The sequence below is a fragment of the Aedes albopictus genome, chromosome 3 (genome assembly GCF_035046485.1).
Source record: "Aedes albopictus strain Foshan chromosome 3, AalbF5, whole genome shotgun sequence".
Taxonomy (NCBI): Eukaryota; Metazoa; Arthropoda; class Insecta; order Diptera; family Culicidae; genus Aedes; species Aedes albopictus.
In genome coordinates, this window is record NC_085138.1 from 117,358,449 (window position 1) to 117,377,152 (window position 18,704).

Consider the following 18,704-nt stretch of genomic DNA (forward strand, 5'->3'; position numbering starts at 1 on the left):
CAACTATCTCAGAAGAATGCTTTTCTCTGGGAATTCCTTTGGGAATTCCCTTCTGGTATCCCTCCAGGAAGGAGGATTTCCTGAAATAATTTCCAGAGGAATTTCTTGAGAAATTCTCGGAGAAATTCCTAAAGAAATTCCCTGAGAAATTTCTGGAGGATGTCCGAAAGGAATTTTCAGAGATTTTTTTGGAAAAATTCCCAGAGAATTTCCTGAAAATATTCCGAAAGATTTCCTGAAGAAATTCCCGGAGGAACCTCCGGAGGAATTCCAAGAAGAATTTCAGGAGGCTATCCTGGACGATTTCCTAAAGGAATTCCCAAAGCAATACCTGAAGGATTTCCAGGAAAAGTTCCCGGAAGTATTAATGGAGGAATTCCTGAAGAAATTTCAGGAACAATTCCTGGGGAAATTCTCAAAGATAATCTCGGAGGAAATTTTGGAATGATTTCCGGAGAAATTCTTGGAGATATTCCATTAGGAATTCCTAGAGATACACCTGGAGGAATGTTTGAAAAAAAAAAATCCCGGAAGAATTTCTGGCAAAATTTCCGAAGGAATTTCTGAAGGATGTCCTAGAGAAATTCTCAGAAAAATTCCCAGAGGATATCCCGGAAGATTTCCTGAAGAAATTCCCTGAGGAATTTCGGGAGGAACCCCCGGAGGAATTCCTGGAAGAATTCCGGGAGGATATACTGCACGATATTCGCGAAATTCACGGAGGAATTCCCAGAGACATTCCCGAATGAATTCCTAGAGAAATCCCCGGAGGAAATCCTGGAGAAATGGCCGGACAAATTCCTGGAAGAATCCCTGGAGGAATCCCCTGGAGGTTATCTCAGAGGAATTCTTGGAGGATTTCTTGAAGAAATTTCTGAAGTAAGTCAGATACTTCTAAGCTTGCTGAAGAACATTGCCGAAGACAACATCATTCTATTTTATCAAGATTCTTAGATATGATGGTTTGAACATTGTTTACCCTGGCGCCGCCTAGCGACCGAATCTCGAACCAAAGTTATCGTTAGCAGTTAGTTCTTAACCTGCTGAACAAATTTGCCGACGACTCTATTCTTCTACCTCATCGGGATCTTAAAGTCTACGTTGTGCGTGCAAAGTATGTGGCCAATTTTGGTACCCCAAGACAATCCGGGTTTATTCCGGAACCATGTGGACCAGACACCTATGTCCCTGGAATTCTAAACTAAAAGAGTTTTTAGGATGTAGAAAAACAAAAAAAGTTATGATCATTTTTGTGCTTTTGCGAAGGTGGAAAATGTACGTTGGCTGGATGAAGGTTACCAAAAAAAAAAAACAACCCGTAAACATCTAAAACGGTGTGTATTTTTGTACAGAACAATTTTTATTCATATCGGTTCAATGATATTTTTCAAAAATATGATTTTAATAGTATTAGCACCACATAATATTCTATTTATGGTCAAAAAAATTAGAAGTTTTTGTGAACGCAATCAAAAGTTGAACATTATCTCTATGTCCAATTCTCATAAATAAATTAATAATAAAGTCTTTAAAGTTTGATAATACTGAAAAATATTCTATAAAAGTTTATTGTATTAGTCCGATGCCATTCAGGGCCTGATGCGTTAGGGATAGAGAAATCTGAAGATGCGTGCTTGAAGAAATGCTTGATAAAATTTGTAAACTGAAAAATTAACGCTATACATGTTTACTTGAAATTTCAAATTAAAAGTGATCCAATATCGATAGTAATAGCATGGAATGAGCCCACATTAGCATGTTTTTAGTATGCATGGGTGTCGGACTCAGAACAATTGTAATCACTTACGTCATCAACCAATTTCCTGTTATCATGCTGTAAGACTTGATCGGTGAATTATTCTGCTTTTGAAAAAGATATCCAAAATTAAGAGTTCAGTTGAACAACTCTATGGTGACTTTATGACTGGATGTCCCTTTTAGTGTGAACATGTGAACCAAACTTACCTGCTTCTATCAGTAAAACTTTCCAGTTCTTAATTTCAGACAATCGAGATGCAACTACCGAGCCTCCTGAACCTCCACCCACTACGATGAAATCATACTCATAATCCGTGCTTCTCGAAGTTTTTGTCTGTTGAAGAGAAGAAACGAGGAATATGTCCAATGATTTTTCATAATCAGATATGAGTTCTTCACTGAGAAGGTATATCCCATCTCCTAAATCAAACTCAAATTCTAATATGCTTTCTTATTCATTACCTTCATCCTGCCGCAGGGGTCCTCGAGGTCGCACTGGGATCGGATGAACACCTCTAGCAGTCCCATGAAAAGCATATACTGCGATCCACCGCAGAGGGCCGCCAGAGTGGCCCCCACCGGCGGGGACATCGGACACGCGCAGGACGACATCCTGCGGCAGTTACGGACGGTGCTGACGTTAGGTGGGGTTCACACTTCCTGGTGGTCTGCAGCTGTAAACAAGAATTGAAACAAACAAAAAGATCAGAAAGTGGACCCAATAGCTATACATCAAACAATGTCTTACTATTAACTTCGATAAATCTCGATGACCAACATCATTTAGTTTTTGTAAAGAAATGCAAAATGTTGATTTTCACAGTACGAGTTGTATACCCCACAAGGTTTTTTGTTCATCTTCTTCGCCAGTGGTTCTACCAGTAAAAAAATAAACCTGGAACCCACAACGAAAAACCACAAATGATTTGTTTTCCCCCAGCTTCAATCAATCTCAATTTGATACCATCGAAACTTGATATTGATTCATCAGTCTAGTCACGCATTTGTTGCCATCTGCAGAGCCTATCCGTGATGGTGAGTACCACAAAGAAAATAGAAATATTTCAACATTTCAGTAGAAAAAAAAAAACAGTAACCGTGAAAGTATAAACAACGCAGCTTGAAGGATATCAGATAACCGCCGCACGGCAAACAAATAAAAAGAGAAGCTGATGTCCCCAACCTTCCTCCAAATTCGATTGCCCTTGGCAACCACCGATGGTGGAGGCTGGATTTTTTTTACAACATTCCCAGCCACAGACAAGACCAAAACACTTGAGGCTTTCCCGTCAAGTCTTTATCTGTGTCTGACGTGCGCGAAGAGGACATTAAAAGGAACAGGATTCTCTCCTTAAAGATCAAGGCTAACAGGGCCTTCGAAAGCCAGAATGTCAAAAGAAGTGCCCGATTTAAGAGATTTCATTGCAAAAAACTGGTTCTGTGGATTGAGCTGGTGTCACTGCTGCCGCCACAGCAGGAGGCATGACTAAACCAATTCCCAAAACGCCCGCCTCGATAATTGTTCTGGGAATTCGGTGGCGTATGGATAGAATAAATTGCCTCAATTTGTGTAGGCGCTGACGCATTGCAGGTGGTGACGGAATGCTGTGAAATATGTATCTGCGGCAAGAGAAGTTGGTTTTGCTCTGTTTTGCTATTAGCAAGGTGACAGGCGTTGACAGATTTTCTTACAAATTTGTCGATGATACAGAGTCGACACTAATTGTACTGATTGGAAATTTTTGATGTGCCTTTATCAATGATGCTTACAACGCTTGGTTGGTTCATTTCAAAATACCTTAAGCCAATGCATATCAACACCTTTTTAATTAAAAGCTTGCCAAAATCGTTTTTATTCCCTTGGGGTCTATTACTTGGAAAACTTAAAAAGCATTAAAAAATATCATGCCTTTTCAAAGAAAAATGTGAGATTCTCCTCTGTCTCAAACTGTTTGCAGATGTCCCCTCTTTTTGATTCCGAAAATAATTTCATTTTTCAATAGGTATTCTTTTTAAATCTAAGTTTAAATTTCAATCTCAAATTAAAATATGTGGATAAATTTTAAAATATTTTTAATGAATTATTGAAGGCGTCAGTATGGTAAAGGCTTGCGTAATACAGATCTCATAGTACCGCATCGGGTAACCAATTCCGATGGGTGGTTTGGTTATATATTACCAGGATAGGGAAAGTTTGCTTCTGCAAATCTGAACGTCTGTTCTTCTGGCCAGAAGCGGCTCACAACAGCGCTTGTTGTCCTGGTTTTTTTTTCGGAGATTTCTCCAAGTATTAGTTTAGGAATTTCTTCGGAAATTATTCTGCGATCTCTTCGACAACTTCAACAAAAATTCCCACAGAAGTTTCTTTACGAAGTCTTTTAAAATATCTTTCGAAAATTTGAGGAATTTTTCATAGGGATTGCTTTAGAAATTTTTTCGGGGTTTTATGAAAAATTCTCCAAAGATTTCTCCTTACGTGAATAGATTTCTCCAAGAATATGTTTAACCCGGGAGCGGTCGCGTCGTGTACTGAGTACACGCACCATGAAAAATGTACGCTTGTGGAAAACAGCGTGAGCGCGGCGTCGCTACAGGTAGTGAAAGACGCGACTGCTCGAGGGGTAAAAAACAATAGGTACAGGGATTTTATACAGCAGCTTGGTCATGGATCCCTTCAAAAATTTCTTCAGAGATTTCTTAAGACATTGAGGAGTTCTTTATCAATCAATAAACAACACAGAGAGAGATCACGATAATTTACATACACATTTAAATATAACTTATGCCCTAAGAATGTCCCTATCAGTAGCCAGGCAATACATTTTTTTATACGGTATCGTCGCGTGCGATCATTAAATTATAGTTCGCCTTCCGCCAAATAAAGTTTTAGTTTTTGTTCGCGGACAAAGACTAAGACTGCGGTACTGTGATATTCGATTTGAAGGAAAGATACTTGACGGGGACATTTGACCAGCGTGTAAGAAAAGTGCTTTGAACATGTTCTAAGAAGTATGAAAGGTCCTTCCAGCCCACAGCTAAACTGCTTTAGATTTTTTTTTTCAGAGATTCCCTCAGAAATTCAACTAGGGATTCATCCTAAAATTTTTCAAAAAAAAAAATCTTTCAGAAAACCTTTAGCGCTTGCCTTCAAAAATTTCTTCATTGGAAATTTTTACAGAACTGAATAAAAAAATTCAGCAATTCTTCCGTAGTTGATTTTAGGAAGTTTTTCATTGATTTTTTCAGATTAAAGATTCCGCCGAAAAATTCTTCAAAGTTTTGCATTACGATATCTTCCAGGGGTTTCTTAAGAATTTTCTCCAGCGATTCATACAGGAATTCTTCTTGAGATCCCTTAAGAAATTCATCCGAAAATTATTTAAAAAATATAGGAAATCATTCCTAAATTTTTTCTTGTACTTCTTTCTGAAATTCCTCCAGGGTTTTCTTCAGAGCTTTTTTCAGGAGTTCTTTTATTTCTTTAAAAAACTGTCATGGATTGCTTCAGAAATTTGTATAAGAAGTTCTTTAAAACTTCCTCCAAGGATTCCTTCAGAAAGCTTTCCAAAAATTTTTTCAGTAATGCCTCCAAAAATTCCATCAGAAAATTTTACTGGGGTTCCTCCACTGATCTTTTTATTGTAGTTTTCACGGATGTCTTCTGAAATGTATTCAATAAATCCCTAAAAAATCTTCCAAAAAGTTTTAAAGGAATTTTTCAAGTGACTCTTTTAGAAAAATTTCTTGGTTTCTTTTGAAATTTTCCAGAGATTTCATAAGTAAAATCTTTAGAGTCATCCACTGAATCTTCTATGGATTGCCATAGAATTCCCTCTAGGAATTCTTCTAGAAATTTATCCAAGAACTCCTTCAAAACACCTTTTATAGATTGCTTCCAGAATTGCTAGATTAAACAGCATTGGTATCATCATGTTTGCGTGAATGTTTCATTAATTTTTCTCTCCAGAGTTCCCATCTGAAATTTCTTCAGAGCTTTCTCCACATTTTTTTTATCAAGTGTTCCTCTCAAAAATATTTTATGGACCCAGACATTTTTTTTTCAGAGTTTTTTCCAAGTAGGTATGCCTTGAAAGTCTCTTTATAAATTTCACCAGAGTTCGCTTTTGAAATTCCTTCTTTCAAGATTTTTTTTTTAATTTTCCTCTCCAAAACATTTCATAGACTCAGAATTACCCCCATGGGTAAATGCAGAAAACCCTCTGGTGAATCTCTCGCAAAATATTTCACGGATTCCTTCAGAAATGCCCCCAGCGATTCCTTTAGATTTTTAAAGGGATTTCCTTAGGAAAACTCATAGGATTGCTTCTAAAATTATTAAAAAAAAAAACATTAGAAAAGTTTTTCATGAATTTCTTCCCGCATTGTTTCATGGATTTTCCTTTAGAAATTTCTTCTGTGTTTTTTTTTTCAGAAAATCTCCTGAAAGTTCTAAAAAAATCAGAGATTTTTCAAAACTTCTCTTAGGAATTTCCCAATTCTTCAGAATTTCTTTCAAGGATTTTTTTAGTAGTTCATACAAGTAATCCATCAAGACCTACTTCAGGAACTCCTTTGGGAATTACTCCAAGTGATTTTCGCATATTTTTTTTAGTTTTTGCTACAGGAATTTCTGTAGAAATTGATACAGAGATTTCATCATGAATTCCTCCTGATATTCGTTTTTGTTTTTCTCATATTTCTCCAAGGATTTCTGCATGATTTCTTCTAAAAATTTCTCAAGAGATTCCGTTAGGAATTCCAATGGCGGTTTTCCAATTATTTTTTTAGATATTCCTTTATGAATATCTTTTAAAAATCTTCGTTTGATTTTTTTGGGAGTTTCGCATATGGATTACTCCGGATATTCCTCCATGGATTTTTCAAGAATTCCATCAGAGATATTTTTTAGGAACTGGGCCAGATATTTCTTCGCAAATGCCTTCAGAGGTTGCATCAGAAATCTACTCAAAAATTCCGACAGAAATATTTCCAGAGACCCCTAAATTTTTTTCGTGAACTTCTGCAATGACATTTTCAAAAATTCGTCCATGATAATTTTTTTTTTAGAAATTTCTGTAGCCAATCCTATGCAATCCTGCAAGAACCCCTTAAGAAAACGCTTGTGTTATTTTCAGTTTAGTTCCTTTTTTGAGAAGTGGTTACCTAGGGTTATTCTTCTGTATTGGTGAGCGAAATAGTTTTCATATTATTAGCAAAAAATCATTGCATGGTTGGGAACAAGGAATATGTTTATAAATTAACGGCTTATTACCAGCAATCGAATATTTTCTTGTCACCATATTGAGCGCATAAACAAACAAATGGTTCCAATCCATGATTCATAATTTCATGGACACAAAACATATCTTCATACAAATGAATCTCAGATGAAATTTATCAGAGATATTCATGGTAGGATGTTCGGAGCAACTTCTGTAAGAGTGCTTTGAGAAATTCCTCAACAAATGTCCCGAAAATACTTGATGATTTTTCCTGAAGATACCATTGAAGACTTTTATTTATGAATACTTGGAGAAATGTTTGATGGAATTCATGAGGAATTCCCAAGAGAGCTGCTGAAGAAATTCTGAAAGAATCTTTTGAGGAATATTCTGAAGACCTGATTAAACAATCTTTCAGAAGAAATCCTCGAAGTAACTCTACGAGAAATCCTAAAGAGATTTCCAATGGAATCCTAGAAAAAAATCTTTGGTCGTGTAGGAAATTCCAAATCTTTGGCGGAACTTCTAAAGATATCTATTATGAACAAAGGAATCTTAGAGGAATTTCTGAAGGAATTCTTGGAGATGATTTTAGAAGAAAATTTTGGAGGGACTTATTATTCGCTCAAGGAACTTCTAGATGAATCCAAAAAAACTGCTGGAAGATAACCCTTGAGACATCTATGGAGGAATTTTTGAAATATTCTTGAAGGAATTCGAAACATTCGAAGAAATTACTAAGGAAATCTTTTAGGAAGTTCTGGTGGAATTCTTGAAGAGTTTTCTAATTTATCCTTCATGGAGCTCTAAGATAAACATTTGAGAAAATCCCTAAAGAAAAACTTTGTAGAGTTCATAATTTTTTGAGAAAATTTTTGGAGGATTTCTTAAGAAAAACCTGTTAAGTTATTTTTGAAAGATCTCCAACATAATTAATTACATAAATCTGAAATATTTGGAAACCAACCTTGCCTGAGACATTGTGGAAGTTTTGAAAGAAACTCTTGGACGAATTGCTTGAAAAATTTTTGAAAGTAATTTTAGGTAAATAATTTAAGAAATCCCTGGAGGAGCAGAATCCATGAATAAATGTCTGAATCAATAAATTGAGAATTCTAAACGATTTCTTGAAAAAGACGGGCTTGGTGGTCTAGTGGCTACCGCTTCTGATTTATATGCAGAAGGTCCTGGGTTCAATCCCTGGCCCGTCCCTTTCCTCCTACTTTGTATCTTTCTATATACTTTCTCTCTGCTCTCTACATATACAACTCATGTATATAAACGGGTTGAAAAAGCCGTTTCCCTTCCTTCCCGAAACTTTCACAGCACAGTGTCACAATCCTATTAGAAATCGCCTACAAGTTATGCAATCAAGCGAACTGTGTGAACCATCTGCCAACCAATTCCCACCAACACTCCAACATCCGCATGAGTTTGTGCTGGCGCAGAGGTATATTCGGCCAGATGTGGATACAAACGATTGCAATCATCACTTCCTTACCCCTTCCCCACATTGACCTGCAACCTGACGTGGCAGGCGCCATTGTCGCCTAAAAATAGAAGATCACCAACGCTCACACACTGAAGATGCCTGCTAGTCCCCGGCAGTTATCTCATTGGTCCTTGTGTGAGTGTAGCTGGTCTGGCGATACTGGAGTAGCATCCACGAGCGGTCAATCAAGCTCAAGCTCAAGCTCAATTCTAAACGATTTCTTGAAAAAATCGCCAAAGGAATTTGTGACGGAATTCTTGAACAAAACCCTAAAGGAATCTTTGGATAAACTTCTGAAGAAAACTTGTAAAAATGCCTGAAGATAACCTTACAGGAACTCCTAGGTTAATACATGGAGAAATACCAATAGGATTTCTGAAAAAATACTAAATAAACTAAATAAATAAATAAAATTCTAAATAAACTAAATAAATACTAAATGAATAATTCGAGCAATTTTTAAATGATTATTTTTTTTAGTGGATTTCGTTTAAATCTCGATGTAATCTTTGGATAAATTCATATAGAATTCCATAAAGGAATTTCTATACAAATCCTGTAAAGCATTCTTGTAAGAGTTCTTGAAGGAATTCCTGGCATTTGGAAAAAAAATCTTCGCGATAAATTTTCAAGGATTTTCTTGGGAATTGGAGGAACTACAGGAATCTTTAAGGTCATTGACATAATCGTCATCATTGAAATTTCGAAAGCAGTTTTCTCGCTCAAAACATGAATGTTTACATTGAAAAAATATTCACTGCACTACATTCTGCATCTGCAATACAGTGAATACATTTTCACTGCGCAAATTTTAGCTTTGAACGAGAAAACTGCTCTCAATGATGACGGTTATGTCAATGACGAATCCTTCAACCTTAATGCAAGTTTTTTAAGACATCCTTTGAAAATTTTCCGAATAATTTATTTGAAAAAAAAAATCAATATAATACTTGGAGGAATTTCTGTAGAAACACGAGAGATGGGAATATTTTTGGTATATTTTTATTGGAAAAATTTCTGAAGGCATTTTAGAGAAATTCCAAAAAGCAATTCCTCGAGAAATTCCTTAAGGAATCCTTAAAAAAATTACTAAACGAATCCTTGGAGGAATTAAAAAAAGACACGCACACCGTCTTCAGCCAGAGGCTGTACAGACTGAATGAAACTTAACACTAGACAACGGACACAAGGAGCATGCACCAGTAGATACGGAGAAAAAACTATCTTCACGAAAAAGTTTCATCGCCCGGAGCGGGAATCGAACCCTCACCCCATAGCATGGTGCGATTAGAAGCTTGGTGACCCTAACCGCACAGCTATAGCTGTGTATACGAAGCTCCACTCCAGGGTTTCTTAGAACAGATTCTGAAGATATTAGTTGGAAGAATACGCTTGATGAATCGTTGGAGAAATGCCTGGAGCTATCCTTGGAGAAAGGATGAATTGAAGAAATTCTTGGTGAATTTTATTAAAAGCTTGAAATAGTTATAACAGAATTTTTGGAAATCTTGTAAGAGTTTCTAAAGAATTACTTGCAAAAATACTTTAAAAAGTTTGTTTTTTATTCCTTAATAATTTAACCTAATTTACAGCTCTTTTGGCCACAAGGGCACTGCGATTCCAATTGGCGACTGCACTTTCACTTTGTACAGCACCTAAATGTATTCCATTCTAATTCTACTATATCTACAAGGTTGCCTTCACGCTGCTATCACTTTTCTACCCTGTTCATGGTAGAATGATGAGCACGAGTTCCTTTACCAGTCCCATTGGGGGTCCTTTATGAGTTGTCGTTGGCCGATATCCATGTTTCCCGATCCGTTAGAGCATATGCTCAGAAGAGGGTCAGGTGTCAGCCGCTGTCGCGGCAAGAGCAACGGACGAAAAATTGCATGTGCCGGGGCTGGGATCGAAACCATAACCGTCCACTTATGAAGTGAACGTGTAGCCACTAAGCTACGAGCCTTGGCTGGAACAGTTTGTCTAAAATTTTTTTGAGGGAGTTTCGTTAAGAATCTTGCAGAAATAATTGGAAAAGTACTCTTCATTTTTGCTTGAGAGAATTCCGAAGGATTTTTGAAATCAAATCCCCAAAAAGATTCAATAATCCCTCAAAGTTTTCAAAGATTTCTTGGAAGATTATTTAATAACGCCTTAAGGGAATGATAATTTTTTGAAGGAATAGCTTGGAGGGTGTTTGTATGTAGGAATGCCTTAAAAATCCTAAAAATTGAGGAATCCTTAGCCATACTTTGGATAAATGGTTGGTTACTTGATAAATTCGTTAAAATTTCCCTCATATATGATTCATTCCATCCTTGAAGGAATCCGTGGAATAATCATTAAGATAATATTGGGAGGACAGTGAATAAACAGTGGAGGAATTTCTGAAGAAATTTCAGAATGATTTCCCCTTTTTGGAAGAAATCCGAAGGATCTCCTGGGAATATCCTCAAAGGAACTCATGGGAATATCCTGGAAGAAATCTCTGAAGAAAATCATTGTTCATGCACATCAATTTATCTACATATTAGATAGCGCCTCTAGTTTATTAGAAACACCCTAAAATAGCAATTAGAATGTTTACTTATTATTATGTAATTATACAATTTTATATAGATAACAAAGTAAAAGTGCCACCGAACCATATATTATCTGATTCCGTACAAAATAAGCTTTGCTCTCAAGATATGCACCATAGGGTGCTCCGATGCATTAAAAGTTGTAAGATCACTTTCCCAAATGCGGTGGCTAGATTTTGCTATACCTAGGCATTCCCAACATTTATAAGGAACCTTGGATCCAACAACAATCCCATGGAGAAGAAAAGTTCACCACCATCCAGAAAGTAAGAGAGTAGAACATTTTTCTACGTCCAGACAACCAATAAATCTAGCAAAATCCTTTCAGGAACGCTACTTTATTAAATTGAATGTTTTGTAGGTATGTGGGTGTGATGTATTTCACCCTCCTCCACTTGTGCTTTGTTTCGATTTTATATCTGCTGCTTCCATTTCAAAAGCCCTTCCCGACAAGAAAATTATGTCAAGTTTGTACCATATTGTGTTATGATGTAATAATAATTTTCCAAAACTCATTGTGCTTTAAACTAAGTAGATGCAGGACAATGTTAAAATACCGTCGTTGGGGGTGAGAATGGGTCAAAAAAGGATACTCAAAGATTGTTTGTTAAATAACAAATGCAATTGAAGTTAGAATAACTTTTTATTTGGTATGTATACTCTTCTATGTGGTTATGATAGTTTAGCAAGAGAGTATCATATTAAATGAATTGCTTATTAAACTACAAATGATTGAAAATTGACCCAATCTCACCCCTTAGAGGGGGTGAGAATGGGTCAAAGTATTCAAAATTGCCTATTCAAAAATATAAGTTAATTTTATTGATCATATCTAGTAAAGCTACTTGAAATACGATGTAATCATTACGAATTAAGACTTAGGTAATTTTAAAAGATGGTAAATCCGCCTAAAAGGGCTAATACATTCGAGTAAATGGTTGAAATTTGATAAAATAACGTTTGCATGTTGTATCGCCATTTTTAGCCACCATAATCATCCTCATTTAAAGTTTCAACCTCCATGAGAGGAGGGAGGATTGCAATGAGGGAGGGGCGCATTGAAAGATTGATTAAAAAATATATTTTTAATATACTGCATAAGACATGTTTAACCAAACCCTCCGTTATAAACTCTTTCGTACATGATCTTTGGCCTCTATATAGCCAAAGCAAATCACTCCATCTCAAGATAGAGGGTCGATCAAATATTATGTTACACAACATTTCACATTATTAGAACCTCTCCCGCAATAACATTTAAAAAGATTTTTGAATATTTTTTTTTGAGCCCTAGCAAAACGATAGATTTATTTTTCTTTCTTCAGTATTTTCTATGTATTTTATGAATGATCCTTATATGACACTATTTTCGAAAAAAAAACGTGCTTTTATGAAGATACGGTAACATGGCACCACTCTAACGTCAAATGGGGACTGGAAAACTAGTTAAATTTTTAGATAAGTTTATGTGCACTCGATAATTTGCTTGACCCAATCTCACCCCCATTCTTAATATTTAGACATAGGGTCGAAAGTATTGACTTTTAAAATAAAAAGAGCAACGACAGCCCGTTTTTTTCATTGCATCAACCAGGTAATACCTACAGCTAACCACTTATAAGAAAATTTATGGTAAGGTACTTGTGTTAAACATTCCGAAGGAGAAATTTTTTCAGAGTGATTTACTAGTAGCTTCATCATATAAGTTTAGCCACAAATTTAACAAAAAACGATTATTGCCAAACATTTTAATCTGCATCATGACGTGTAAAAACATGTCCTCTTTGAAATAATATAAAGTTTTCAATATAAATTAGCGATAGTTGATAAGCTATTTCAAATTTTATATTTCTCCGTTTTGACCCAATCTCACCCCCCAGACCCATTGTCACCCCCATCGACGGTAATCAAAATCATTACAAAAAGTGCATTGGTCAAAACAAGAAAATAACTTATTGTGTTATAATCAGATCAAAATTATAACAAACGTTATATTACTCTGAGAAGCAAGTTTCTATCATGGTTTGATGCAACTTTGTAACAATGCTATATGAGTGCCAGGGGAGTAATACTTAATTATATTACAATGAGTTGTAACATATAAGTCATGATATCATAAGTTGATATAATTATGGTATAATATTTTCTAAACACCAACAATTTTAAACAGATTCATAACACAATGATTTTTATGATTTCTTATAATTATATCACATTTTTATTAGAAACTTCTAGTCGGGTTATTAATGCGTTTTTGAAGATCAGAAAAGTAACGAAAGAGCTCCCAGCTCAAGTTCAGTGTACAGTGCAGCTTTTGCAGGATAGAGGGATTGGTGAACAATCAGACAGACTCAGGCGTAGGTAAGATATACGGGTTCAGGAAAGTATCCAAGCTGATTTGACGTGATTTTGAAGCGAATGACTTGAGGCCCAAAGTACTCTCTCTAACCGGTGCGGGTAGGATTAGGATGTACAAAGTTGATTGATGACTTTTGCCATTTTTCAAAAGAAATATGGTAGAAAAAAAATTAACAAAACGTTTAACATCTGAAGGGGATTCATGAAATTGGGGATGATAAAGAAGTTGATAGTTGAACATATATCTCGAATCAAAAGTTACTAAGAGCAAGAGGTCGAATGAGACCCTTGCTTGAAAAAACGACGAAATTCTAAACGAAACGAGTTAAATACAACACGTCCGACTGTTGACAGTAAACAACTTTTCATTTATAATCACCGTTGACCGTTCGCCAAACTTTCAACCAACGGTGATTACGCATTCAAACCTCACCTCTGGGAATATGCATTTGCCTTTGACTTATTCATGCAGCCATTCAACCATTCGTTCCTTTGCTCCAGGGCTTAAGCTCCATGCCGACTACCAACGGGGAAACCAGTGAAATGGAAAGTTTCTCCGTTTAACCCACAATGCGATGCGATGGGGGACTCACAAAAAGTTGTTCTTTTCACCTCTAGCCATAATGGTCAGCTCCGTTTTGGCTGGCGCATTCAGCTAACGATATGGCTGGCCGTCATACAATAGCTAGCTGCTGCAGTAGACATTTGTCGTTTCCCGACTCATCTTCATCTTCCGCCTTTGCAAAACGGAATTGTCCGTAACTTTCCAAACTGGTTGGTTACGGCATCTTCGCGGTTCTCCTCGCAGCGCAGCAGTGCCAGTGAAAGCCTGCTATCATCCTTCAAAAGTCAACGACGACGCGACGGGGGAAAGCCGCAGCACAAATCTCCACATAAACTGCCATCATCGTTCCGTTCCTCCCCCGCAGCAACTTTGGTTGTTTCTAATTTGGTTTTCATCAATTGAATTATATGTAAATTTTGGGCTTGGTCTGACTTTCCCGCAAAAGCGTGCAACCGAGGAGGCACCCACTAGTATCATGAGGCACACTGGAGGTGGGAAGTTTAATGTACCCCTAGAAGACACGAGATGCACTTGTATAGAACAAAATAGAATAATAGGCAATTTTCGATGTAATACATAAAATACACAAAGGCAGCTATCGGTTGACGAATCTGGAAACCTGGGACGATTTTTGGCTTGGCAGTCGCAATTGCAATCAAATAATCAGATATTTTGCTTCTTCCGACGTTTCGATTTCAATTACACCTTCTTCAGTGAATTAGTAGTGCTTAACGCTTTCGTTCTGAAGAGCTTTGTAAAAGCATTCAAACATACTTTCAGAATGTATTTCTTTCCATTATTAAGAATTTTCTCCACGATTACCTCCAGGGACACCGTCAGAAATTCTTTTAGCGATTCTTTCGAGATTTACCCATTTTTTCAGGAATTTAGAAAAAAAAATAGATTTTTTTGCAGGATTTCGTAGAATGATTTCAGCAAGAATTCTTCGTTAAATACATTCCTGTTCATGTTTTTCTGTAGATTCCTTCAGAAATTCTGTCAGGAATTCCTCCATGAGTTATTCTTGGGTCATCTCCAGGAGTTTCTCAAAAAATCCCTCAAAATATTCATCTGGAAACCAGTCCACGAGTTTCATTAAAAATTTCTACAGAAACTTTTTCTGGAATTCCTTCAGGAATTCTTTCGGAAATTCCTTCAATGATTTCTTTAAACATTTCTGAAGGAGTTCCTGCAGGAATATAATCATAATTTCCTCCAGGAGCTTTTCCTCTGGGATTTTTACAGGAAATCCTTCTAGGATTTTCTCAAGAAATTATTCTAGAATTTCGTCAGGTTTTTTATTTTGGGTAGTTCTTTACAGATTTCTTTAAATTATGCAGTTCCAGATGAATGTTCTACACGGAGATTCTGAGATTCCTACTTGTTGATATTTCTCAAGAGATTCTTTCAGGTATGACTGCATACATTCAGCTATTCTTTTAGGCAATAATTAAAAAAAAAAGAAAGGCAATTTTTCTGTAGAGTAAAGTGGGGCAAAAGTTCGAGTGGGGCAAGAGTTTCTTTTGAAGTTTTCAAGTTTAATTCAAATTATTTCTTTCGGGTGTCAAGGTTGTTCGAAGCCTTTTAAAAAAGAGTTTTTCACTCCAAAAATCATGAAAAAGGATCAATATTTCGAAAAGTTATGACAAAATGTTAGTTTTTTGATCAAAAAATGTAATGTGCAATAGCATATCCAACGCATGGATTGGAATTGTAATGAAATCGAATTCGGTCTTTTATTTTGGGGCGTAACAAGGTACATTTTGAAGATGCTTTAGCATGTATAACTTTATGTACTGATTTATCGACCGTATTCTATAACACAAGTTTACAAAATAAAACGAAAGTCGTGAACTTCTGTCAACGACCAAAATTTTTGAAGTACAATTTAGTGCTGATTTCGAAACCGACCTTCAAAAAATTTAAAGTAGAACAGTTTTTGAGTTTTAGCTCAATATCGAGTTTTGTAACTTTTCAAAATATGTAATTTACTAAAATTCAAATATATTACGTTTTGTTCAACCAATTTTTAATCTTTTTCCATAAATTGAAAGCTGAATACAATACCATTCGATCATCTGAATACAGGTTTTGCGTCAGATTGATGAAATTCAAGATATTGGCGAGTTTTAGGGACGATCTTCTTAAATTTTAGCAAAATTCCCAAATTTTTTTGAAGAAATGTATTTTTTTCAATAAGAAAAAAACAACCTAAAAATTCTTTCTCGACGTTTATTTGACATATCATATGTAGGCGAGTTACAGTAAAAATTTCAGCTCAATCGGAGCATTGATTACGGAGAATAAGATGTTTGGAGTGAGCGACTTTGCTTAAAAATAGAACAAAAATTGATTTCAAATCATCAACCTTGTATGGAAAGTCGAAAAATTTTCCGCTCTACTGTAATTTTTTTCCTTCGCGTTTTCGAACTCAGGGCATGATTCTACACCAAAAATGATCATCAGCTTACCGAGTTCAAAAATGCTGTAAACTAGTGTAATTAACTTGATGATTTTGTGGCTATATCGGTCTCTTTCTACTCATTAGTATAAGGGAGTAGAGATCAAAGTGGATAATGAAATGATAGATATGATAGAATTCGCTAGGTAGCGAACAAGTGTGAAAATTTCACCTTCTATAAAATTTTCAAACATAACTAAATGCAAAAAAATGATTGAAAAGATTTGACTAGAAGCGAAAACGGCTGAAGAAAAGAACGCCTTTGAAAGCCCTTAAAGAACTCCTAGAAACCCATGGGACCCACTCAACCCCTTAGAATAGAGTAAGGTGGGGCAAAAGTTCGACCCTAGTTGAAAATTCAACTTTTTTCAAAAAATCGAAGCAGAATAAAATAAATGAATACCGTGTGGTGATTCTACTATCCATGAGCTAAAATTTTGCTGAACAAAGTTACGCCAAATGTCTTATCAATTTTGAGTTACAACACTTTTTGTATGTGTGTGTCTTATTCGAACTCTTGCCCCACCACTGGGGCAAAAGTTCGAATCTAGTGTTTGTGGAATTTTGCTAACCGTAGCACACTATTTTGACACTTTGGTAATATGAATATCTGAAACCACTTAATATTTGATGTTGGAACTGGAATACACTTTAAAGTTCGATCTGGATTTTACCCAAAGCAGGGTTAAATTTAATACACCAAAAATTAGTTGTTTTCCGCCAAATCCAGATAAAACAACATTTTTTTTCAACTTTGATCGAAATTTCTCACTGATTCCATAATTCTTAGAGATAATATGTACATTTTGCACAGTTTTAGGTTTTTTCCCAAAGTTGCCACATGACTCGAACTTTTGCCCCACAATTCGAACTTTTGCCCCACTATGTGTAAAATATGATTTCCAAATCTTTTTTGCAAAAAGTTATACATGCTAAAGCATCTTCAAAATATACCTAGTAACGCCCCAAAATAAAATACCGAATTCGATTTCATTACAATTCCATGTCATGCGTTGGAAGGACCATGGCATGTTACAATTTTTTGATCAAAAACCAACATTTTGTCATAACTTTTCGAAACATTGATCAATCTCCGTAATTTTTGGAGTGAAAGATTCTTTTTCTAGAAGGCTTCGAACAACCTTGACACCCGAAAGAAATAATTTGAATTTAGCTCAAAAACTTCAAAAGAAACTTTTGCCCCACTCGAACTTTTGCCCCACTTTACTCTACCCCTGGAACGAACCTTTGAACGAAATCCTTAGGAACGAAATCCTTTGAAAAACCGTGGATCGCTTTTGAACCCCCCCCCCTTCTGGAGCACTCAAGGAATATTCCTGGAACACCTTTGAATCCCCATGAAATGCACGGCTAGGAAAAGTAAAAGAAGAAATCTGGCAGTCATGCTAACATTGTAGGTTATGCCAGTGTTCAACAATTGGATCCTAGATGCATAATGATAATGTGATTAGAATATTTTTTTTTTCAAATAAAATTACAATGAAAATGTGATTTTAAACAATGATAAACTGTTAAGCACATCCATCTAGTTCTTGTAACTATGGTGTTACTTTGAGATTTGTTTTCGATTTGCCAGCAAAGCTTATTTCGTAACAGCAATTTCTTAAAATTAATCTTAAGAATTGTGCAGATTTCGTGTCATCAGCGGTACAAAATTTTCAATCGATATTTTTGACGTAAAATATGTATACTTTTGTAACTTTATTGAAGTAATACCATGACACACATGTATACGCATCTACATCCTACGTTTACGTTGATGGAAAATTACTGAAATTAAATTTATAATAACATTTTCAGAAACTGTTCAACATTTGGGTAGTGTTCAACAATTGGCGAAACACACTCGAAACACGCGAAACTCTGAAACTCTGAAGGTGTCTCTGGAGTGTCTTCGAAATAATTTTTGAAAAAATCTCAATTAGGGTAAACGCTCCCTTAGTGGAGGTAGTACCAATAGTGGTGGTAGTGGCAATTTAGCACTATTTCATAGAAAAAGCTTGCAAATGATATTTTTCATAGATGCATTATGCTTAGTTTATGACTTAATTTAAGTTTTGTGTTCAGGATTTGTCGAAAAACCTATTCAAAACAATTATTTTCCTCAATTTTTTTGCTCTTTTGTACCTTTAGTGGTTGTAGTGTTCCTATAGTGGGTCCCATAAGAATTCAATGGAATGCGCCACTATAGGAACCAATATTAAATTTTACCACCATAATAGGAACCGTGTACCTATAGTTGGTG

The 18,704-nt window shown here is 35.8% G+C and overlaps 1 protein-coding gene across 3 annotated transcripts in view; it reads right to left on the bottom strand.

Moving 5' to 3' along the window:
- The window catches only part of LOC109433366 (glucose dehydrogenase [FAD, quinone]), a 164,846-nt gene that overhangs the window by 67,281 nt on the left and 78,861 nt on the right, over positions 1-18,704 (bottom strand). For all 3 annotated transcript variants that reach the window (XM_062855860.1, XM_062855859.1, XM_062855861.1), the window contains exons 4-5: positions 2,221-2,432; positions 1,966-2,092 (exon numbers count right to left, since the gene is read on the bottom strand). In XM_062855860.1, coding sequence (XP_062711844.1) covers positions 1,966-2,092; positions 2,221-2,370 — 277 coding nt within the window. In that variant the 5' untranslated portion in view covers positions 2,371-2,432. The remainder of the gene's footprint in view (positions 1-1,965; positions 2,093-2,220; positions 2,433-18,704) is intronic.